At 42.6% G+C, this 26,481-nt stretch overlaps 1 protein-coding gene across 2 annotated transcripts in view; it reads left to right on the top strand.

Annotated features, from left to right (window-relative positions):
• LOC101737989 (metabotropic glutamate receptor 2) overlaps positions 1-26,481 on the top strand; it is a 243,919-nt gene that overhangs the window by 200,452 nt on the left and 16,986 nt on the right. For both annotated transcript variants that reach the window (XM_004925338.5, XM_062669596.1), the window contains exons 8-14: positions 3,651-3,757; positions 4,885-5,034; positions 10,067-10,200; positions 10,924-11,090; positions 11,694-11,852; positions 16,196-16,358; positions 17,608-17,821. In XM_004925338.5, the coding sequence (XP_004925395.2) occupies positions 3,651-3,757; positions 4,885-5,034; positions 10,067-10,200; positions 10,924-11,090; positions 11,694-11,852; positions 16,196-16,358; positions 17,608-17,821 (1,094 nt within the window). The remainder of the gene's footprint in view (positions 1-3,650; positions 3,758-4,884; positions 5,035-10,066; positions 10,201-10,923; positions 11,091-11,693; positions 11,853-16,195; positions 16,359-17,607; positions 17,822-26,481) is intronic.

The following is a 26,481-nucleotide window of genomic DNA, read 5'->3' on the forward strand; positions in this document are numbered from 1 at the left end:
TAAAATTAAACAGTTAAAGCTTTCGTTTATAATAAAGGATACTTATATTACCATTTGGAGCAGTAAGAACTTTTGAAAGTCGAAAGTGGCGACTAATAGTTTACCATCTGATACTTTGGCCAGTTCTTTATCGGTCGAGTTTTTTTGGCGAGCTATCTCTTTATTTTTAATATGTGCTTCATATAATTGTATTTCAGATAGTGTCAGACTAGATATATTCTTATAGATATGACACTTGTCACATTGGTACTTCTTTGGCATATAAAAACTAAACTTAAAGTATGCATTGACGATGTCGGGATATTGCCGTTCAGAACTAGCTTTTGAAGAGTATGTTAGTGTATTAAATCACTCATTATACAACTCAAACAAGCGATGGAAATTTAGATCTCCGTCTAGGTAAATTTTACTACTTCCTTGGCGAGAGTAATGAGACTCTACAGGCTGAAGAGATTTTATGTGATCGGATATACTTCTGATAACATCCCTAGTTATTACTTTGCGACGCCTTCGCAGATCCACTTCTATCAATCCACTTACCTTACCTTTTTTTCTAAAGACTTATAGACAAATTGTTTACTTAATGGAAATGTGTTTAGAAACATCTTCTTGTACACAGTTAAATAGTTTTCCTGGTCGTCTAAAACAGCCCTTGGTAATCTATAAATCAAAGTAAACCTACGCCTAGATTCCATGTCAGTGAAAATCCTTAGTTTTTTTGTTTGACAACCAAGTTTTCAATAAAAGCTGCTGCTGCTTAACTGCTTTTCACAGTTTCCTAAATCTTAAAATCTATTGAAAATCAATATTCGGTCATCATCACTCATTTTCGTTGAACATTTTAGTCTGCATTAGGTACATATGACACATAGGACCCAAAATAGGACAAATCCATCAATTGGTTTATCTCATCAATATCTGCGTCAAAAAGGGGCGGTAACTCTGTAAAAGAAAAACAAAAATATCTTTTTATTGAGATTTTTTGAAAAGAATACTATAGTAAGTTATGCTTTATATCGAAGTACAATATCTTAAGTGTGACATAGGATAAAAAAAGTATGGGAAATTCCAATGTAAAATATCGTAAGAGCAGATACGGGACTCGTTTATATTTTTTTCAATAGTAAAGTATCGTAAGTATTTACTTACGATATTGGAGAAGGATCTAAATTCAACGTATAGTATAGTATATATATACTTACGATATTTTACTGTGGGTATTATACTATTTCATATTATTATATTTTAAATAAATCATAAAATCATTATTCATAGTGTAAAACATATATATTACCTTGTACCCTCGTAGTATTTTCCACAAAAGGGTTGGATGTACACACATCATCACTATAAGTTGAATTATTAGCGTTTACCGGTTTTTGCCAATCAAATTATCACATTGTTTTACCGGTTTCATTACTGCATCAATCATTCGTTTTGACCTAGATGACATAGTTGATAGTTAATCTTATACTTACTGTCCATTAAATAATATAAATCAGTACATTTTTTTAAAATGTGATATTAGCCGCGCTCGAGCTCCTCTCCAGCGTATACAATCGGTACTACTACTTACCATTCCTTCGCGCGGCTAAACGATCACTCGCCTCCCGCGTACAGCACATTAACTGCACTATACGATATATTACTACGGTAAATATGAACATACGACAATATGCACTCTCAATATCTTTGGTTCTATTGCAAATATATTTTTTTTTATTAGATGAAACGATAAACGATGTTATAAAGTATTTGAAAATCTAAAAATGTCATTTTCGTCAATTTGTTGGTTACGATAATATACGTAGGAGCTGTCGACATATTTATGTTAGTCTCTGGTACACATAACACAGGGAACCCTAATTTGGGGCTGGATGACCGTGCGTGATTTCTTCCAAATTATTTGTTAGTATTACTATTTTCTTCAGTTTTTGGGAATCGTAGGCATAATTGGAAATATTTTTGCGTTGTAATAACATCACCGAAATGTCGAAAATAATGTAATGACAATGACAAACACGAGTACACATACACACACACACACACACACACACACACACACACACACACACACACACAAACACACACACATACACACACACGCGCGCAAACACGCACGAACCGTAAAACTACATAGTTTATAGTTGTAACCCTTAAGATTGTATTATTTTAAGCGCACGTCACAAATAAATATCTTTAATGGCATATCTTTTCCTAATAAATCAACCTCGCACATTTTACCAGCCTTTTATAATAATATAGCGATGGCGTACCGCATTAATATTTTCTTGTCCTTTAAAACTGCGGTCCGTAGACGCGTCTGAAACGATCCCCTATCATCATCCCCTTTAAATGCAACGAGTTAAAAAGCTACATTATGTGAGGCGGAGGCGGGCGACCCCGATCCATTCATGGGCTTCGAACTGAACGGACGTGGAGCAGCGAAAAGATTCAACAAAATGAAAAGTAACGACGTTCTGAGCTTTTCTTAGATTTTCAATATAGTGTTTGATAGTACTAAATAGGCAATCGAACTCTTAGATTAATTAGATACCGTTATCGCTACCTATCGACAGTACAATATAAATATCACTACCAATTTCACGACTCAACATTTTTTTTGCCTATCTTAATAGTCCCGAGGGGTTTTACTAGATCGCCGAACATGTTGGCGAGCTCACGGAGCTTAGCCTGATGAATTTGTTAATACAGTCTCAATATGAGTCGATCCCTATATTATTAGCCCACTCTCCAAACTAGAAAACAACAAAACACCGCTACAGAAGTGAGTTGGAACGTAGTATACCGAATTGACTGAGCACGTACCTTATTTAAGGTAAGCAGTCAACATAGAGAAACGATCCAGGGGTCGGAGTCCGAAAAGATGAAGTGATCAAGTGTCCGAGTACCTGAACACGAGACTGGAAACTTCACTTCACTGCGCCACTGACCGACATAAGTGGCTACAGATTACAATAAAATGTCTTGAACGGGCGCATCACAATGCTCAGCAATAAGCGAATGATTAGAGGAAGCAATTGCCATTAGTTGTGCCACATGCTGGTCGGCCCACAAAACCAATAACAACGTCCTGTTTCCGGTTAAGGTTTTGAGTAACGTGAAAATCGGTGATATACGCGTGCGGGACAGTCAACGGATCAAGGCTTCAGTTACCTGGTTGCTTTTCTGCTGGACCCATTGCAGTTTACATTTTCTTGGGTCTCGCTTGCCAATCCAAACAAATCCAAATTAGCGTACACAAAACACGCGACAAACATAAAGAACAAAGTTTCAGTTTAGACCTCTATTCCAATTTCGGCTCGACAGTGATGGGTCTTTGTGGATAAAGCGCTTTCTAATGACCCTTAGCCTGCATCTGTAATATGATACATTCGCAAAAGTCTAACTAACCGACATCCCGATACTACAACTACCTGATACTAGAAGTTTGAAGAAGTTTGTGAAAAATCCTATGAGAGGTTTTCAAAAGCTTCACCACGAGACAAACTTTCAGCGCCTCGTTGTATATATGTGTTAACTGAATTACTAACGATGTGCTCTTCATATCACCGTAGTGGCTGTCACGGAGTTTCTATGGGTTAGATGTTCCTGTAAAACTTTATTCCTAATTATTTCTTGACCTGCAGTGACATGCACGACGCGGTGTGCGGGGGAAGACCAGGGTTGTGCGACGCAATGCGGCCGGCGAGTGGCGCTGATTTACTGCGCTACCTAAGGAAAGTCAACTTTACTGGTAAATACCAACCCTGAATTATGTTTAAGCCACTTTTAGACTTTTTATTTATTGCATAGATGGGTGGACGAGCTCACAGCCCACCTGGTGTTAAGTGGTTACCGGAGCCCATAGATATCCACAACGTAAATGCGCCTCCCACCTTGAGATATCAGTTCTAAGGTCTCAAGTATAGTTATAACGGCTGCCTCGCCCTTCAAACCGAAACGCATTACTGCTTCACGGCAGAAATAGGCGGGTGGTTGTACCTACCCATACGGACTCATAAAATGTCCTACCACCAGTAAGAGACTACGTTATAATATAACAGCATATAGTATATAGCTCATAGCACAACAGTTTCGCGCACCATACATTGTTATGGACATGTTCACACTGTACTGTACTATAATAATATATTATTGGCTAAGTATACGCTGCTATGCTATATGGCATTATAGTATAGCGTAGTCTGAAAGCAGCCTAAGTGTATTTTCGTTTTCTTTGATAAGCTAAGGACAAACACTTTATTTCGAAAAGTCACTCGCTCATAATATCATTAACATAACGAATTAGATTAAGACCATAAATGTGACCAAAGGCAGTCGGAAACAAATTTAGCGTTAGGTTTTTTAGATATATATTAGATATGATTTATATAAATATTAGAGCGTAGTAGTACAAGTAGTACGCAATGGCGGGGTTCGTATATTATCCGCATTTTCTGATACATAGCCGGATAGTATCATGAAAGTTTATGATTGCATGCGGATAGTATCAAGAAATATATTTTTATTGCTCGTGTAGGCGGACGAGCATACCTGGCCCACCTGATGGTGAGTGGTTACCGTCACCCGTGGACTTCAGCAATGCCAGAGGCAGAGCCAAGCCGCAGCCTACCGTTAAGTACTCTCCACAAGCTTGTTTGAAGAAGGACATGTCATAGCGCTCGGGAAACATCGGAGCTCATACCAAAGCCGGATGGTACGTGGCAAAAAAGATCTCTGGAAGCGCACTGTGTATGAACGCAGTGGCTCCAAGTAGTATGGATGAACTCTACTCCGGTGGCAGGCGGTGCGATGGTAAAAACGAGATGATGGTATCATTATAAATTGCCAAAATATACCCGATATTCCACGTCTTCTTAGGTGTGAGCGGTGACGAGTTCCACTTCGACAGCAATGGCGACGGTCCAGCCAGGTATAACATCCTGCACTTCAAGCAAGTCTCACGAGGAACATACAGCTGGGTTAACGTTGGCCAGTACTTGGATGGAGAACTTCAACTACATATCAAGGGTGAGTGTTCATTTTTGTGTGCCTGTCAAATATCAATTGGTTACCACAATTGGTTACCAAAATGGCTGAGCAACAGCTTTTTTACTGGCGGTAGGGCCTCATGGGAGTCCGCGCGGGTAGGTACCACCGCCCTGCCTATTTCTGCCGTGAAGCAGTAATGCGTTTCGGTTTGAAGGGTGGGGCAGCCGTTGTAACTATACTTGAGACCTTAGAACTTATATCTCAAGGTGGGTGGCGCATTTAGGTTGTAGATGTCTATGGGCTCCAGTAACCACTTAACACCAGGTGGATTGTGACCTAGTCCACCCATCTAAGCAATAAAAAAAAACAAATGCCTGTCCTTAATTTATATTAAACTAGCGACCTGCCCTCGCTTCGCTTCATCATCATCATCATCAGCCTGTATCTCTCCACTGCTGGATGTAGGCCTCTCCCATAGTCCGCCACAATGAACGATCCTCCGCCTTCCGCATCCAATCTCTCCCAGCATATCGCCGCAAGTCATCGGTCCAACGGGCAGGGGGACGCCCAACGCTGCGTTTACCGGTACGCGGTTTCCAGTCCAGAACACGTCTGCTCCATCGGCCATCGGTTCTGCGACACGTATGTCCGGCCCATTGCCACTTCAGCTTGCTAACTTTTAGGACTATGTCGGTTACTTTAGTTCTTTGACGAATTTCATCATTTCTGACTCGATCCATCAAAGAAACTCCGAGCATACATCTTTCCATAGCACGCTGAGCGACTTTGAGCTTACGGACCAAACCTACGGTTAATGTCCACGTTTCAGCGCCATATGTCATGACCGGCAGCACACAAGCGTTAAAAACTTTTGTCTTTAAGCATTGCGGGATTGCTGAGTTCAAGATGTGACGGAGTTTTCCATACGCAGCCTAGCCCAACTGTATGCGCCTATCAGCTTCCTTCTCAAAGTTGGCCCTGCCCAGCTGAATAATTTGGCCTAGATAGGTGTATTCAGACACAACTTCGAGTACCGCAGATTCGACTATTACCGGTCCAGGAATGATATGGTCGTTGAACATGACCTTAGTTTTGTCCAGATTCATTCCCAGGCCAACACGTCGTGACACGGCATTGAGCTCACCCAGCATACAGCTGAGATCCTCCAGCGACTCTGCCATTATAACGATATCGTCCGCAAATCGGAGGTGTGAAAGATACTCGCCATTGACATTGATGCCCAGCTTACTCCAGTCCAGAGTCTTGAAGACATCCTCGAGAGCAGCAGTGAACAGCTTCGGCGATATAACGTCACCCTGTCGCACTCCTCTGTGAAGCTCAATCGGGTTTGTCTGCTCGTTTTGGATCTGGACTGTCATTTTGGCGGCTTTATATAAACTCTTCAACACCTCAACGTACCGATAATCGACTAGGCATCGCTGTAAGGATTCCAGAACAGCCCAAGTTTCGACGGAGTCGAAGGCTTTTTCGTAGTCCACAAACGCGAGACACAGAGGACGATTGTATTCTTCAGTCTTCTAAATAACCTGTCTTAGCGTGTGGATGTGGTCTACCGTACTGTAGCCTTTGCGAAACCCAGCCTGCTCCGGAGGTTGGAACTCGTCAAGTCTAGAGGCCAAGCGATTTGTAAGGACTCTCGAGAACAGCTTATAAATATGGCTAAGAAGTGAAATAGGCCTGTAGTTCTTGAGCAGAGCACGGTCTCCTTCTTAAAGAAAAGAATAACAGTACCCTTGCTCCAGGCTTCCGGTGTAGTCGTTTTTTGGATGACGGTGTTGAACGTTGTGCATAATTGGTTGAGAACTGGTGTACCACTTGCTTTCAACAGTTCTGTACTGATTCCGTCATCCCCTGTAGCTCTGTTATTTCTAAGTTGTTCCAAAGCAGCCCTTATCTCCTCTATACTGACGTCGGGTATGTCTTCCGTATAGTGGCGGACTAAAGGGGCTCGGTGATCATTCTCTGGGTGGGCAAAGGGTTTGGGAGCATGTGAGGCATAGAGACTACGGTAGTAGTTCTCCACTTCAGTGAGGACTTCTGATCTTGAGTTAACAACTCTTCCATCGGCAGTTTTGAGCTTCGTCAGATGGCTTCGGCCTAGTTGTTGCTGCCGTATAAACACTTTGGTGCCTTTGTTTTGTTCTATTGCCTCTTTAATCTTTGTTGTGTTGAATTGGCGAAGGTCACGCCTAATGAGCTTTCTGATTTTAGTGTTTATAGTTTTTCCATCTGACGGAGCAGCATCTGCAGTTTCTCTTCGCTGTTTCATCAATAGCAGGGTCTCGTTGGAGAGTTTAGTGTCTTGGCCTTTTCTGCTATGCTGAAAGTATTTATTGCCCACTTCTCTTAGAATTTTCACCATTTCGTTGGTACGCTTATCCACATCGCAGTCAGTTTCCAAAACGTCAAACCTGTTTTTGACTTCTAATTGGAAGTTTTCTGGGGGCTCCGAGATTTGTTGCCTAGTTGGTCGCAAGCCAGACTTTACCATACGCGATCTTTCCAGCTTAATGTCGATATTTAGGGTGCCGCGTACCAGCCGGTGATCGCTGCCAGTCTTAACCCTATTGATCACGGTGACATCCCTAAATATGTGCCGCTTATTCGCTAAAATGAAGTCTATTTCATTTCTAGTCTTCCCGTCTGGGCTTTGCCAGGTCCATTTTCTGTGGAGTCCTTTCTTGAAGAACGAATTCATCAAGAAAAGCCCCCGCATCTCAAGAAAATTTACCAGCATTTGCCCTCGGGAATTCCTAGAGCCAACACCGTGGGGTCCCAATACAGGCTCTCCACATTCTTGTATTCCTACTTTCGCGTTGAAATCCCCCGTCACTACGGTATAATGGGTCTTAGTGGTGCGTTCGATGGCTTTTACGATATCATCGTAAAAGACCGCGCAAACTTCGTCAGAGTATGTGGATGTGGGAGCGTATGCTTGCACAACTTTTAATGAGTATCTACTGTTTAGTTTTACTACAAGATACGCAACCCGCGCCGACACACTACTGACTTCCGTAATGTTGTTGACAAGGGATTTGTGGACAAGGAAACCAACGCCGCCCTGCGAGAGCTGTTCTCCTTCTCGATAGAAGAGCATATTCCCTGAAGCTAGGGTTTCGCAACCCTCTCCCTCTCTTCGGGTTTCCGATAAGCCAATAATATGCCAATTTATTGCGCTCAATTCTGTCTCCAGCTCTTCGAGATGTTCAGTTTTCAGCAATGTCCGTGTATTATACGCGCCAAGGTACAGTCGTTTATGGCAGCCGGATCGCACCGGGGGATTCTTAGCACCCCCTGCCCCACCGTTACCGTGGCCGCTGCCGTAACCAGGAATAGCGGGGCTGCCCGGGACTGGGGGCCGTTCATTTTTTGCTTTGTCCATTGGGAGGGTTATGCCAGTAGTCACCACGCTTGGCAGGCGGGTTGGTGACCGCAGTACTATGTCCTTTCTTCAGGGCATGCTGCTGCCCATGTCCTGATGTGTTTTTATTTAGAGACATAGCTGGTTATGGATGGTTATACCGCCATCGGTCGGTCGCCAGGGCCTCGTCTGTTAGCTAGCAGGATGCACCACGGGCAGGTGAGGTTGGCTATTGAGTAGCTGTGATTTCATTGCCACCCCTTACATCCCTTGGGAAACGTTAAATTTTATTATTGATAGTTTAGTCCTGAGATGTTACCCGCGGTTATTGTTGTACCGCGGGTGACGCCGCGGGGCGAAGCTAGTCTAAAAAAAGCCTAAGTTACTCGTTATATCATCAGCTACCTATCAGTGAAAGTCCCGTCAAAATCGGTCCAGCCGTTCCAGAGATTAGCCAAAACAAACAGACAAACAGACAGACAGACAGACAAAAATTGTAAAAAAGGTTATTTTGGTGTATGTACCGTATATATAGGTATATTCATATGCATGTAGTAAAAAGCGGTTATTTCAATATTACGAACAGACACTCCAATTTTATTTATATGTATAGATTATCTCATCCGAATATAATTTCTATATTGATATTTATTATCTAACTTCGATACAAAATCTCTTCCTGATTATTTCCGCGGCGCCCGGATATATTTTCCTCCAAACTTACTTGTTAAAGAGTTCTCAGCTGTAAACTTGATTATTCTCCTGACACAAAGCCTATCCATCTACTTTGTCGATTGACTATGTAGATTGATTGATCGGCGCCTAGATTTACGGTGCTAATATTTTCGTATTGTAGGTCATAATATTTTTTATAAAAAAAAAAGATTTTTAATGGATATTTCGTAAATAAGTAGTTGAACGTAGTTATTACGATATTCTAAATTAGGAAATTGTTAAGTAGGGAGAGCAGACACAGTTCGTTTTCTCGCATTAAAACTGTATAATCCAAAGAGTTGAAATGTATAATCTTAAAACTTACTAAATTTTACAGAAGAGTGTTTTAAAGGTTTAACATAATATGATATTTTTAATATTAATCATCTTTGCAACATAAATTTTTTAGTTTTTACCAGCTAGATTATCTGTCTTTTAAAGTAAGATAAAATTATGTATTAATTTTGTTAATAATAGTCAAAATAAAGGTAAGTAAAAAAAAAAAACTAAAACTAAACTACGCTCTTTTGACAGTATTTATGAGAAAAATACTGGTGATACCAAATGTTTACGCATATTTTATTTTATTTATTTATTAGGCTCACAATACACATCACAAGCTAAAAAGATACATAGAAAACACATGTAAAAAGAAACAAAATCTGGCTTGAAACATAAGTTAAGTGCGCACGACAAAACAAGAGTGCTGAATTTGTACAACAAAGTTCCTTACTATTACGACAAAACAACGATAGCGAATACTAATCTAACTTATAATGTAAGGGAAAAAAAAAATTCACAATACAATACATTAAACAATTACATTAACCTACCTATTACTAACGGGAGGATGCCCTTGAATTTTTTTCTAAACGTAGCTAAACTACAAGTAAATCATATTAACTCAATTTCCAATATATTTTTTTAATTTTACACTTTTAATGCTAAAAGGCGTGTTGATTGTTTTTCATCCAGACATTCAGTTCAAGTGGGGAGAAAGACATCCACCGGAGTCAGTGTGCAGCGCGGAGTGCGAACTCGGACAAGCCAAGCAGTACGTGGAGGGCGAGAGTTGCTGCTGGCACTGCTTCAACTGCACTCAGTACGAGGTGCGTCGCCTAAAGAAGGTTTTACCATCACCGTAACATACCACCATACCATCATCACACGTATGGCCGTAGACAGCAGCTTGGCTGTGCCCCTGGCATTGCTGATGTCCATGGGCGACGACAATCGGTTACCATCAGATGGGCCGTATGTTCGTCTGCCCGCAAAGGCAATAAAAAAGATGTGTGGTGTCGTGGGACACCGGATAGGAACGAAGTTCCTTATTATAAAAATATTAATTTTAAGTATAAAACGATATATCTATTCGAGGTATAAAGAAAATAAAACTGGAGGTTTCACAACAACCCACTGTCATCCGGTAACGTGCGAACTTATTGTGGTACACTTCATTCACGGTTATTTGCATAAGAGTTAATGTATTGCGCAATCGAACGCTCTGAGATCGTGGTCAATGAATGATAAAAAAATATGTTATTTTTTGTATGTTATTATAAAGTTAATGTTATTATAAATAGCAGCAGGAAGCGACTCAGCTGTACCCCTGGCATTGCCGACGTCCATGACCGACAATTACCACTTACCACCAGGTGGGACGTCGCTCGTCTGCCTATTAAGGCACGAGCACTTTGACACTGAAGAATTTAGTACACATGTGTCTATAATCTCGTTCATTCTCAACACATTTATGTTTTTCTCTGACCGTATTTAACATAATTATATGAAATTTTAACCATTATTTTTCAATGCCATATTGTTCCCACCAGATCCGGTCTCCGTACGTGGAGACAGCATGTATGGTGTGTCCGCGCGGTACGTTACCGGATCTAACCAGGACGCAATGTCGACCGATCCCTGAAGCGTACTTAAGACCTGACTCCGCGTGGGCGATCGGCGCTATGTCGTTCTCATCTGTCGGAATATTACTGACTGCGTAAGTGATTTAGAGCTGACGCAAAATACTTAACATCTATTAGATTTCATATTTATCCGAATGAATAAGACGAGCATTATTAGTTCACACTGCCTTCCTTCTGTGTCGATCGTGTTTGAAAGTGTCTTTTTTTTTCCTATATTTGTGGACGAGCTCACAGCCCACCTGATGTTAAGTGGTTACTGGAGCCCATAGATATCTATAACGTAAATGCGCCACACACCTTGAGATAGAAGTTCTAAGGTCTCAGTATAGTTACAACGGCTGCCCCACCCTTCAAACCGAAACGCATTACTGCTTCACGGTGCTGCGGCGCTTTTAGGTACCTCAAGCACTGGTCACCGTCGCTTGCGACAAAGGGCTCGGTGAGAAAATGAACCCATAGACACAGCCCACTGAGTTTCTCGCCGGATCTTCTCAGTGGGTGGCGTTTCCGATCGGGTGGTAGATTCTCCGAAGCACTGCTCTTGCTAGGGCCAGTATTAGCAACACCTCCGGTTTGAACCCCGAGAGCTCACCTACACGCTAGGGTAACGCTGATATAGCCTCTCAAGGCTATCAGCATAGGTAGGAGAAAAAAAACAGGAATGATCTATGTTTCAGATTTGTCTGCGGAGTGTGGGTTAGACACAGTTCGACTCCAGTAGTGCGTGCGAGCGGGAGGGAGCTATCCTACGTCCTGCTCGCCGGTATCCTCATGTGCTATCTCGTTACATTCGCCCTGGTGTTCAGGCCCACGGACATACTTTGCTCTATTCAAAGGTATGAATATTTTGTGCGACATTAACCGTTTTCAGGTTAAAGGAACTATTACTGAGGAGATGTTAATATGATAAGCACATCTAGATAATGCCTCATATTCCTTATTCCCGACCATCGATGCGGTATCAAGTTCACTATTGTCTTCTCTATGACAACTTCGAAAGAATCCCCCCTAATAACGGGGTGTAACTGCGTAACGAGATATCATCGTTTGAATCATGGTTTGAATGTCTACTGCAACGTATTTTTTCCTTCTTGTCTGAAGAATAAAATGGCCGCCGCGTTTTAGAAGATTTAAATACCCGCCCTATGTCTGAAGGATGACCTTGAACACATTTTCCCTTTTAACGTAAATAAAACAGCATAATACAATAATGATAAATTCAAATTAAAATACGATAAAGACAAGATATTGTGTAATCGCTGCCAACGATCTCTCTTAATCAATTGCGTGTAAAAATAATACAAACCATCGAGGTTGAAGTAAAATTAAAAACTTTTATAACCAAGGGATTTTGATTATATAGCACTCCGTGACTATTTTACACTTGGGGCTTAATAGACATTACAATTCGTGTTTTCTTTAAATTTTTGTTGTACATAAAAAAATATAACCAAAAGAGGAAACACATCCGATAATTGAAAGCGCGTTTATTTTTAATCAAACCAGTCATCGTTCAAACAACAGTTCACCCTAAAACAAAACACTCCATAAACAAAAAAACGAAAATTCTCGTTGGCCCCTCAACGAATATAAGGTTCATATTCCTATGAGACTTGAGACCATATCGAAATATGAGAGACACTAAGATACAGCGAACGTCAAACTATATAAGCCGTTTGTATTCGAAGATAGGGTTTGTCTTGCGAATTTATGTTTCCAAAGATCCCGTAACTCGTTCACATTGGTTGCTAAAAGTTAGAAACGTTTCCCATAAAATTAATACTTTCTTGTTTTAAATACGTAGCTACTTAATAAAATAATTCATTCACGGATTACGGATCCTCCCGATCCATTAAGGGTGCTTTTAGGTACCTCAAGCACCGGTTACCGTCCTCGTCGAACCCGTCGCTTGACGAAGGGCTTGGCGAGTACTTGGTGTGAACTTGTACAGACTAACGTTACAATAGTTAATAGGTTACCATCATTTCTTGCCTACTTTTGTCGCAAAACAGTCCACAATCTAGGGGCTTTCCGCGGCAAAATCAGCGTCTTTGTTTTCGAAAATCCCCCGGAATGCAAAACCCCTGAGTATGTACCCCGTCGTCCATGTCAATCAATTCATAGCCAAAGTGATGCCTACATTAGACAGCTCTTATGGCGAAAGATCTTACGGAGAAAGAACATGAGGTGAGCGCAAAGATTCCTCGACTAGGAATGAACTTGGCTCTGGTGGCAGAATGCACGATAGTAATAAATAGACGATGGAATCATCTCATATATATTCTCAGACTATTGTACTAGTTTTCTCAGAACAAGGCTCAAATAGTACATACTTCCTGGTTAAAGTGTAAGGGCTTGAAACTACTCAACTGGTATTAAGTTAATAAAACACAGCAAAATGGCAGCCATTTTGCACACGTCCTAACAAGACGATACAGAGCTACATGCTTGAATCTTGATTTGTATTCCGCGCGTGTCTGTAATCTCAGGTTATCCGTGAAATTCATAGACGTGATGTTCAGGTATTGCCTCAAAAGCTAGGCAGATAAACTTGGGGTCACAGCTTCAGGAAAAACATTGCTTTGTTTAGTTCTTTATTTTGACTTTTATACGTTTCTTGAAGTCTATGAGTTACAGTAAATACTTATCAGGCCCAAGAGATCTTCTTCCTTCGTTGGTAATGAAAACGGTTTTAAATACAGGTTTCAATAATTTTTTGTTGTTGCGTCAGTTGGCGGATGAGCTCACGGCCCACCTGATGTTAAGTGGTTACCAGAGCCCAGAGACATCTACAACATAAATGCCGCCACCTACCTTGAGATATGAGTTCTAAGGTCTCAGTACAGTACAACGGCTGACCCACCCTTCAAGCCAAAACGCATTACTGCTTCACGGCGGAAACAGGCAGGCTGGTGGTACCTACCCATGCGGACTCACAAGACGTCCTACCACCAGTAAAATGCCTGCTTTTTCTTAGTGTAGTCGGTTAATGATGTTTTTTTTATTTCCAAATCTTTGTAACGAGCGTCTCACAAACAGAGCCTAGTAGGCTTGATATACCGTAGAAATTTTAAGAGAAATTTGTGTTACAGTTTCCACTGCGGTCCATTTGATTTTCTTTCGTGAATAATATACCAGCTACATCTGCGCTTTGTATCAGTTGCCGAGTGAATCCATTTCATTATTTCGTAGACCGCAAGACAACGTTTCTGTTAGGGAACGAATTCAGGTCTAAGAAATATTTTTTTATTATTGCCTTTGTAAGCAGACGAGCATCCGGCCCACCTGATGGTAAGTGGTCACGGTCGCTCATAGACGTAAGCAATGCCAGGGTCTGAGCCAAGCCGCTGCCTACCTCTAGCCTTTAATTCTTTTATTTGTATAAAAATACGTACTCTGTAGAGCCAATATACATCATACTATGGCAAATAACGCCTTTTCAGACATAATGCCGAAACAGCAATTGCACAGGAAATAGAGTGGATGTAGATACCGCTAAGTAAGTTGTCAGGACCATACTCAGTATGATATACTCCGAAGCAGAAATATTAAAGTAATAAACTTGAAACTTCAAAAAGCCGTAAAACTACATTTTAATATGCCGATAGGTCGTGAAAACGAAATCAAATAAACACATTTACTATCAATATATGCTCTAAGAATCAAGGATTGAATATAATTTCAAATTTTATTGGAAATAATGCAATATTATTCACTAAAATTCTCATGTTGATTTTTAATGCCTCCCTAATACGTTCCTGTGCTTAGATCCAATAAATTGGCTGCATGATGGCAGAGCGCATTTCAGCGAACGGAGTACTTATCAAACGTACGGTCCTCAGACTCGAATACGATGTCACTTCAGACATTTACAGTATCCGATTACAATACGATATTCAATAAAAAAAAATTTATTCAATTCTATTGATGGCATTGCAACTGTTCGCTTTTTGTTTCTTGGTATAGTTGAATTCAACTAACTCGCAGCTCATCTGGCTAGCGATGTTCTAGAGAATGTCCCTAATGTGCAAACTAAGACTTCAAAGTCGTTTGTGATTTTATTATTCCGTAGTGGGTGAACGAAATTAACATTACACAAAATTAACCATAAGTACATCGTTTTGCGGTACCACAAATATATTTCCCAATTTAGACCTCTACCATGAGTAACCAAGCTTATTAACAATTAACGGATTTCAATGCTTTGTTTAATTTCACAAAGTTGTGTTAAAGAATTCTCACGATTCGCCTCTTACGTATTTATTAAGAACTACATTTAATTTTATTACTTGCTGAGCATAATCACGAGATAAAAAAATCGTAATGAAATCGTATCGCCATGTGTAAACATTATAACTACCACAAGACGAACTAGTTTAGAGTTTATATAAACGCGTGCCGTGGGAGGGCACTCGACATGCAAACCGATCCTTTATTCTGCCGGAACACATTAATTTCTTTCGCTATTTCGACTAAGTAATTGAATCTGATGTCTATGCGGCTTGTTATGTTTAATTAAATAACTGTAAAAGTTATTTTTATGTTACTTTAGATTACTGCTACATATAGTGACTGCTACATATCTCTAGCAGTATATATTACCCAATAATAAATATCCGCCATATAAATAATTCAAGTATTCCCAATTTCCAAACAACTAAATTCGAATTTCTACTGAGCAAAGAAGATCGTTTGGAGATTCGGCAAAAGTTTCCCTTTAGTTGTTTTCTAGACCCAGGAGGAACTTATTAAAAAAAAAAATTATTGCTTCGGTGGGTGGACGAGCTTACAGCCCACCTGGTGTTAAGTGGTTACTGGAGCCCATAGACATCTACGACGTAAATGCGCCCCCCACCTTGAGATATCAGTTCTAAGGTCTCAGTATAGTTACAACGGCTGCCCCGCCCTTCAAACCGAAACGCATTACTGCTTCACGGCAGAAATAGGCAGGGTGGTGGTACCTACCCGCGCGGACTCACAAGAGGTCCTACCACCAGTAACTTTAACTAAAAAGTCTTTGGTCAGTAATAACTTGACATTGATAATGGCATAGCTTATTTCCTATAAAGGCATGGTCATTGCTGTTTTTACGTTTTAGAGTACACTAAATAATCTATGTCTAAGCTAGCTGTTTCCTCCATTGCCTCTTCTTTCTTATCTAATATCGTATTTATTATAGATTCGGCACCGGTTTCTGCTTTACGGTCATCTACGCCGCTCTTCTCACCAAGACAAACAGGATCTCCAGGATATTCAATGCCAGTAAACATTCAGCAAAAAGACCTATCCTCATATCTCCAACTTCCCAACTAGCTATATGCGCTGGACTTGTGTCCATTCAGGTATGGGCTTGCTTTTTGGTAGGTTTAAAATTTGACAATAACTTGCCGCTTTTTTTAACCGACTTGAAAGAAGGCGGATGTTCTCAATTCGACCTTTTTTTATGTTTGTTACCTCATATCTTTTGACTGGGTGAATCGATTTTGATGATTCTTTTTTTATTAGAAAGTTGACGCTTCTCTTCTGGCCCTATATCAATTTAGTCCACTTGTGATAATGGTATCCATGAGAAAACCATATTAATTAAATTTGCATTAAGTACATGCGCGACAAATAGATGAATAAATCAATAACCCACTATCGCGCCAACCGATTTCGATGAATATTGTTTTTAGTGAATATTAATTTGTTTTGGAATATCTTTTTTTTTTCTATTTGAAATCGGTTTTTGTTAAAGCATTACATTACATTATTTTTAATATAGTAGTAGTTTTTTGGTACTGGCACAAATAGGTGGAGTGCCACACGTTTCAATATCAAGTTGCCGGTGTTTTTCCTACCACGTAAATGCAGACCACCTTAAAGTAATTGATCGAGGAATTATCGTATTGCAATTACGTAGGAGATTAGACCCAAAAATATACAATTCTAGAACAACTTCCAAGTTACATTGAACTTTCTTGAAGATCATTTTAAAAATCCCAGGACATTCGCTGCGAGAATAGATCGACCAAAGTACATGAATTTCTAAACATATCTCTAAAGCGTGCTTATCACTCAGAGTGCTCTGAGGAATTGTTTGAAATTGAGTTTGAGTAGAGTTCATCCATACTACCTAGAGCCACTGCGTTCATCCACAATGCGTTTCCAGAGATCTTTTTCGTGTTTCCCGAGCGCTATGACATGTCCTTCTTCAAACGAGGCCTGTGGAGAGTATTAAACGGTAGACAGCGGCTGTATCCTAACATTTTCTGAAACCTATGGGCAATAGTAACTATTTAACTTAAGCTAATTCAGACGAGCTCCCATCTAACAACTTTTTTTGCTTGAATGGTTGGACGAGCTCACAGCCCACCCCACAGGTGTTAAGTGCTTACTGAAGCCCATAGACATCTATAACGTAAATGCGCCACCCATCTTGAGATATAAGTTCTAAGGTCTCAGTATAGTTACAACGGCTGCCCCACCCTTCAAACCGAAACGCATTACTGCTTCACGGCAGAAATGGGCGGTGTGGTGGTGCCTACTCGTGCGGACTCGCAAGAGGTCCTCCCACCAGTAACTTTTAGCCATTCGAAATATTTCTTACAGGTACTTATAGTGGTAGTCTGGATGATAGTGGCCCCAGCCAGAGCGATGTTCCACTACCCGACCAGAGAAGACAACATGCTAGTTTGCGACTCCTACGTAGATGCTTCATACATGATAGCGTTTTTCTATCCCATCGTACTAATTCTCATCTGTACTGTCTACGCCGTTCTCACCAGGAAGATACCGGAGGCTTTCAACGAGAGCAAGCACATTGGTAAGTTTACTTTAATCAACTTTACGACATAATCTTTCTAATCTTGACATAATATATATTTGTTTGAAGATGGTTCAAAGTGAAAATTTCAATTATCACTAATGTTAATTAGTGGACTTTAATCACTTTACTTCTCCCCTTTGCCTTTTCATGAGTTCTGTCTCATGTGAGGTTTGGATGTTGGTTGTTGAGCGACAGGAGGTTTTAGTCAGTTCGACTCTGACATACAATTTGTAGGGTAATTCTCATAGTATTGATGACGGAATCGCTATAATTTTAATAAACCGCAGAACATGCAATGTAACGAAATTAGAAATTAATATCTTTAAAAGGTATTTAAAATCGAATGAATCTTAAATAAGCAAAACCTACTACAATGTTCTAGATAACACTTAGTTTAATTGAATATTTTAGTTGCGTTTTGCTCGATGTGCTTAGTGCGAGTTTTTTAACATTCTCGATAGCGTAAGAGTTAACTCAAATTTGTATGGATTTGGAACGTCTGTCTACGTTTTCCGCTAGGAGCGCTGTTCCAACTGCATACAAATTCGAGTTAACTTTTACGCTATCGAGAACGTTAAAAAACTCGCAAAAAGCACACAGATGAATTACAAAATGTAACGTTTTTTTTTTTTTTGTTGCTTAGATGGATGGCCGTGCTCATAGCCCACCTGGTGTTAAGTGGTTACTGGAGCCCATAGACATCTACAACGTAAATGCGCCACACACCTCGAGATATAAGTTCTAAGGTCTCAGTATAGTTACAACGGCTGCCCCACCCTTCGAACCGAAACGCATTACTGCTTCACGACGGAAATAGGCGGGGCGGTGTACCTACCCGTGCGAACTCCCAAGAGGTCCTACCACCAGTGATTACGCAAATTATAATTTTGCGAGTTTTGATTTTTATTACACGATGTTATTCCTTCACCGTGGAAGTCAATCGTGAACATTTGTTGAGTACGTATTTCATTAGAAAAATTGGTACCCGCCTGCGGGATTCGAACACCGGTGCATCGCTACATACGAATGCACCGGACGTCTTATCCTTTAAGCCACGACGACTTCTATCACGTGGATCAATATCGTTTTTACTGGCATAATCTTTGAAATACGAAAATTAAATCAGTTTGAAGTATCCTAATTGGGCGTCCACAATCCACAATCAGTGTCCGTTCTAAAATTAAGTCACGCACCTTCGAAATTAAATCAAAACTATCGGTAACGAGTCACGGTCCGAAGGTTTGTTTTAATTGAATATTCGGAAAAACAATTAGAGTCCGCCCCCGCCAGCTCATGTTCAATTGAATTGGGTCAGAACCCAATTACAACAAGAATACCTTGCAAACAATGAATATAAAGCAGTTCCTTAAGATGTTTTTGAGGCGGTAGCACTGTAACAAGTCCACTATACGCCCTTGATACTGATAGGACTTGTTACAAGTGAGCACCCGGCTACATAACACCATGATGCTTATTTTTCACTGCTAATTTCTCCACCAATGCAAAATATATGCTTGAGGGAAACTTTTTCAAAAATTAGTTTTAAAGATGTGATTTTTTTTTACTTTTTCTTGAGAAAATTAATTTGAGAGTATTAAGCGGTAGGCAGCGGCTTGGCTCTAGCCCTGGCATTGCTGAAGTCCATAGGCGACGGTAACCACTCACCATCAGGTCTGCCTACAAGGGCAATAAACAAAAAACAAAAAAGATTCGACCTGTTTATCGAGATTTAATAATTATCTATAGATTAATAGATGATTTAATAAAATTTAAAAATGATAATTTAAAGATATTTATTACAAACATGATACTTATAATTTTTAATTATATTTCAACAGGTAAATATGTGTGATATGATATGATTAGATATATCTGACTTTTTGCCATTCAATCAATCCAATTGCCATCCAATTCTCGTTTTATTCATAAGATATTTATACAATGTATGTGGAATCAAGTGATGGGTTCCGATAACACCTTAAGACCAAGTGGACCGTGAGCACGTTCACCGATGGGTGATTATGTTAGATGTAAACAATAAAAAAATGACTTGAAATACTGTGAAAGTAAAAATGAACGCCCAATGAACCGTCAAATTGAAGATTTAATTATTTTTCTACAAAATCGCTAACGCCTTTCACTGTGACCTCCACCTCTGCACATTCATAAGTGACGCCATACTAATGATAGTGTTTTACTTCCATGACCAGAGTCAATGTTTCAATCAAAGACATTCAAATTATATACGAGCTTTTATTTGAAACATATTAATTAAATAATACCATAATATTGTTGGAATATACAGTGTTAAGACTACTAATGTGTTTACTCAATGCTGAGTATGATCGGAATATACAGCATATTCATATTCATAGCATATTTACGCTGAGATTAACCAATTAAAATGGTTTTCTATTCACTGAACTCTTCCTATGGCATCGATCAAATAACACGCTTGAAACACATACAAATGCTCAATTCGATCTTTGAGCATTGACGTCAATTAAATGGAAGGTATCTCTTTTGTACGGCAATACTTATCCGGTATAATTGACATTCAAATTAGATTCGAATAAGAAAAACAACAATTAAAACGACAGTATTCTTTCTTGGACTAATAATTAAAATATTATAATATAATATAATAGCTTGATATGAATAGTTCAGACTATCTTGAAATATCCTCAAGCAGAGTTTCCGACTATCTGACACTACTTATATCATTCCGATAGAGGCACCCGTCACGTGCGGACGTGCTCATCGTCCACTCGATCGCCCGGTCTTTGTTCGCCCGGCTTTTGTTAGCCCGGCCATTGTTCGCGCGGCCTGTGTTTGTGGTACATCTGCCGACTAAGTGCTCTTTCTGGAAGTTTTTATTTGTTTTGTTTCCTTTTGTTGTTTCTGTGTTCGTGGTACATCTGCCGACAAAGTGGTTTCCTGCAAGTATTTATTTGTTTTGTTTCTTTTCGTAATTTCTTTTTTGTTGTGCTTTTTCTTTGTCCTGTAGTAATCGCGCCGCATTGCCACCTGTGTTCAATAGAACCGCTCAGGTCCGAGAAGTTGGGGCCTCGCCGCAAGGCGAGTGTTTTCAAGACCCGGGGCCGCCCCACCTGGGTACTCAGCGATCATGGACGCTGTATTCGCGGAATTCCTCCGACTTCGCCACCCACAGCTCGCCTCGGAGTTCTTGGCCTTCAAGGCCAATCACACTGCGAGCCCTCTCGAGGACTCCGCCGCGCTCGCTGCTCCTGCGTCGCCTGTACCTGCGTGCAGAGCTTCTGCATTGAGCACCGCAGCCACTGTCGTGCCTGCCGCTCCCGTGTCGCCTATACTGGCGAGAAAAGCTGCTGCGTCGTCCGCCGTGACCATCGTTTCAGCTGAGCGATCATCCGCGGCCTCCGTCGCGCCCTCTAAAACACCTACACTTGCTCGTAGGTCGCCTGCACCCGCCTCCTCGTGCTCCGACTCTGACTCGGACATGGAGGTCGACCTCGCCCCCGCCTCATCGACGGATGGATTCACCCTGGTACAGAAGGGTAAGAAGCGTGCCGCGGAGTCTCGAGCTCCCGCGGCCGCTAAAATTAGCAAAGCCGTGAACGCGTCGCGCCCCCGCCCTCAGACTCCCGTTGCGCCCCCAGCCCGTGCCACTCCGTCGCCGCGTCCGGTGGCACAAAATAAAACCCAGACCCCTCCCCCGGTTATCCTTCAGGAGAAGGCAGCTTGGGATCGAGTTTGCCTGGCCCTTAAGGCCAAAAATATAAATTTCACGAATGCCCGTAACCTCGCGAACGGCATTCAAATTAAGGTTCAAACACCCGACGACCATAGGGCCCTCTCTTCTTACCTCCGTAAGGAGCGTATAAGTTTCCATACGTATACGCTCCAGGAGGAGCGCGAACTCCGCGTTGTAATACGCGGAATCCCTAAAGAGTTAGATGTAGAGCTCGTAAAAGCCGACCTGTTAGAACAAGGCCTACCAGTGAATTCTGTGCACCGTATGCACACCGGTCGCGGTAGGGAGCCATATAATATGGTTCTAGTCGCTCTCCAACCTACCCCCGAGGGTAAGAAAATCTTTAACACACAGACCGTCTGTAGGCTCTCTGGTATCGCTGTCGAAGCCCCCCATAAAAAAGGCACTCCTAGCCAGTGCCATAACTGTCAATTGTACGGGCACTCTTCCCGTAACTGTCACGCGCGCCCCCGATGTGTTAAGTGTTTGGGCGATCACGCCACGGCCCTCTGCGCTCGCGACCAAAAAACCGCGACGGAACCGCCTAGCTGCGTCCTGTGTCGAACACAGGGTCACCCCGCGAATTACCGTGGTTGCCCCCGAGCCCCTAAAATAAATCGCCGCGTCGCCCGCCAAAACCGCCTCCGAGCTTCCGGCCCAGACATCAAAGCCTCGGCACCCTCTGCGTCGCAGGCTAAGCCAGCGTTCGTTCCGGCGGCGGTGCCCAGTGTCTCGGCCTGGGCAAAACCGCTGCCGTACACGAACACGGCTACAACTCCCTCCTCCGCGATTCGTCCCGCCCCCGCGACTCGTCCCTCTCCCGCGACTTGCCCTCCGACCGCGTCCGACAATCTCGCTTTAGCGATCGACTTCTTTCAGTCGATCAACTTTGAGCGCGTTAACGCTTTGGGCGACGCCATTCGCGCTGCCTCCACTGCACAACACTTTATCGCCGTTGTGCAGGAATACGCCGACGTATACGCGTCATTAAATACGTACGTCCTCCCCTCACTCCGCCGGTAATCAATGGCGTATATAAGTAGAATAAAGCCCCTATCCGTAACGATAGGATTTTTTAACGCTTACGGTCTCGCAAATCAACGTGATCAGGTTTCTGACTTTTTGCGTGACCACCAAATTGATATCTTTTTAGTGCAGGAGACCCTACTTAAGCCCGCGCGCCGTGACCCTAAAATCGCGAACTATAACATGGTCAGGAACGACAGGCTCTCTGCCCGTGGTGGTGGTACCGTCATTTACTATAGAAGAGCCCTGCATTGCGTCCCGCTCGATCCTCCCGCGCTCGTTAATATCGAAGCATCAGTGTGCCGAATCTCACTGACGGGACACGCGCCGATCGTTATCGCGTCCGTTTATCTTCCACCGGATAAGATCGTTCTAAGCAGTGATATCGAGGCGCTGCTCGGTATGGGGAGCTCTGTCATTCTGGCGGGCGACCTAAATTGTAAACACATCAGGTGGAACTCACACACCACAACCCCGAATGGCAGGCGGCTTGACGCGTTAGTCGATGATCTCGCCTTCGATATCGTCGCTCCGCTAACCCCGACTCACTACCCGCTAAATATCGCGCATCGCCCGGATATACTCGACATAGCGTTATTAAAAAACGTAACTCTGCGCTTACACTCGATCGAAGTAGTTTCAGAGTTAGATTCAGACCACCGTCCCGTCGTTATGAAGCTCGGTCGCGCTCCCGATTCCGTTCCCGTCACGAGGACTGTGGTGGATTGGCACACGCTGGGCATCAGCCTGGCTGAATCTGATCCACCATCGCTCCCGTTTAACCCGGACTCTATCCCGTCTCCTCAGGATACCGCTGAAGCCATAGACATCTTAACGTCACACATCACCTCGACATTAGATAGGTCATCGAAACAAGTTGTAGCGGAGGACTTCCTTCACCGCTTCAAATTGTCCGACGATATTAGGGAACTCCTTAGAGCTAAGAACGCCTCGATACGCGCCTACGACAGGTATCCTACCGCGGAAAATCGTATTCGAATGCGTGCCCTACAACGCGACGTAAAGTCTCGCATCGCCGAAGTCCGAGATGCCAGATGGTCTGATTTCTTAGAAGGACTCGCGCCCTCCCAAAGGTCTTACTACCGCTTAGCTCGTACTCTCAAATCGGATACGGTAGTAACTATGCCCCCCCTCGTAGGCCCCTCAGGCCGACTCGCGGCGTTCGATGATGACGAAAAAGCAGAGCTGCTGGCCGATACATTGCAAACCCAGTGCACGCCCAGCACTCAATCCGTGGACCCTGTTCATGTAGAATTAGTAGACAGTGAGGTAGAACGCAGAGCCTCCTTGCCACCCTCTGATGCGTTACCACCCGTCACCCCGATGGAAGTTAAAGACTTGATCAAAGACCTACGTCCTCGCAAGGCTCCCGGTTCCGACGGTATATCCAACCGCGTTATTAAACTTCTACCCGTCCAACTCATCGTGATGTTGGCATCTATTTTCAATGCCGCTATGGCGAACTGTATCTTTCCCGCGGTGTGGAAAGAAGCGGACGTTATCGGCATACATAAACCCGGTAAACCAAAAAATCATCCGACGAGCTACCGCCCGATTAGCCTCCTCATGTCTCTAGGCAAACTGTATGAGCGTCTGCTCTACAAACGCCTCAGAGACTTCGTCTCATCCAAGGGCATTCTTATCGATGAACAATTCGGATTCCGTACAAATCACTCATGCGTTCAACAGGTGCACCGCCTCACGGAGCACATTCTTGTGGGGCTTAATCGACCAAAACCGTTATACACGGGAGCTCTCTTCTTCGACGTCGCAAAAGCGTTCGACAAAGTCTGGCACAATGGTTTGATTTTCAAACTATTCAACATGGGCGTGCCGGATAGTCTCGTGCTCATCATACGGGACTTCTTGTCGAACCGCTCTTTTCGATATCGAGTCGAGGGAACCCGCTCCTCCCCACGACCTCTCACAGCTGGAGTCCCGCAAGGCTCTGTCCTCTCACCCCTCCTATTTAGCTTATTCGTCAACGATATTCCCCGGTCGCCGCCGACCCATTTAGCTTTATTCGCCGACGACACGACTGTTTACTATTCTAGTAGAAATAAGTCCCTAATCGCGAAGAAGCTTCAGAGCGCAGCCCTAGCCCTAGGACAGTGGTTCCGAAAATGGCGCATAGACATCAACCCAGCGAAAAGTACTGCGGTGCTATTTCAGAGGGGAAGCTCCACACGGATTTCCTCCCGGATTAGGAGGAGGAATCTCACACCCCCGATTACTCTCTTTAGACAACCCATACCCTGGGCCAGGAAGGTCAAGTACCTGGGCGTTACCCTGGATGCATCGATGACATTCCGCCCGCATATAAAATCAGTCCGTGACCGTGCCGCGTTTATTCTCGGTAGACTCTACCCCATGATCTGTAAGCGGAGTAAAATGTCCCTTCGGAACAAGGTGACACTTTACAAAACTTGCATAAGGCCCGTCATGACTTACGCGAGTGTGGTGTTCGCTCACGCGGCCCGCACACACATAGACACCCTCCAATCCCTACAATCCCGCTTTTGCAGGTTAGCTGTCGGGGCTCCGTGGTTCGTGAGGAACGTTGACCTACACGACGACCTGGGCCTCGAATCAATTCGGAAATACATGAAGTCAGCGTCGGAACGATACTTCGATAAGGCTATGCGTCATGATAATCGCCTTATCGTTGCCGCCGCTGACTACTCCCCGAATCCTGATCATGCAGGAGCCAGTCACCGTCGACGCCCTAGACACGTCCTTACGGATCCATCAGATCCAATAACCTTTGCATTAGATGCCTTCAGCTCTAATACTAGGGGCAGGCTTAGGGACCCCGGTAACCGTACTCGTCGAACTCGACAAAGAGGTCGACGTGCAACCTAACCCATGCATCAGCCCGCTGAGTTTCTCGCCGGATCTTCTCAGCGGGTCGCGATTCCGATCCGGTAGTAGATTCATTCGCGAAACAATTGCTCTTGAGTTGTTAGGTCTCCTTCGGAGGCGCTCGGGCAGTTGTTAGCAAATCCCACCCCTCTTGGCTGAGCCTTTGCTCGCCCACCTGTCCTGGTGAAACTGGAAAGGCCTTCGGGCCACCAGTAAACTTTCAATCATAAAAAAAAAAAAAAAAAAAAAAAAAAAAAAAAAAAAAAAAAAAAACTACTTATATCATAGGTATTTCATTAACCTTTGGACAGTTGATAACCGGATAACTCTTAACAGAAATTCTACTATTATGTGTTTTACTCTTTCTAACACATTTAAAACTGTACCTAATGAATGGATCTTTTCTCTCGCACAAAATTCATGTTAGATTTAGAGTAAATCAGGTTTTTTAGATCTGGATCTCGGTTTTACTCGGACTGTTGATTTCACTCAATTCCGGTGTGCAACAGTTGGCGTCAAAATGTCATTTTGAATTTTACTGTCGAAAAGTTAATGAATTGTATAGTAATCTTAGACTAACATAACTGTTGTATTGAGGTCTGACAAACCCGAAGTAGACCGGTAGAAGTAGACGTTTACATAAATCGTAATTTTTCGAATTCAATCGGTAGGTAACTAGTACAAAAAAATGTGTGGAAATGGACACACTAAATATGCGCGACTGTAGGTTCTAAGGTGCTAAGCCCTAAATACGCCATTACAGATCCTCCCGATCCATTAACGGCGCTTTTAGGTACCTCAAGCACCGGTCACCGTCCTCAATGGGCTCGGCGAGTAAATGAACCTACTGCCCACTGAGTTTCTCGCTGGATTTTCTCAATGGGTCGCGTTTCCGGTTCGGTGGTAGATTCAGCGAAGCACTGCTCTTGTTAGGACCAGTGTTAGCAACACCTACGGCTTGAGCCCCGAGAGCTCACCTACACGCTAGGACTGCACTAATATAACCTCTCAGGGC

The sequence above is a fragment of the Bombyx mori genome, chromosome 8 (genome assembly GCF_030269925.1).
Source record: "Bombyx mori chromosome 8, ASM3026992v2".
In the NCBI taxonomy this organism is placed as follows: Eukaryota; Metazoa; Arthropoda; class Insecta; order Lepidoptera; family Bombycidae; genus Bombyx; species Bombyx mori.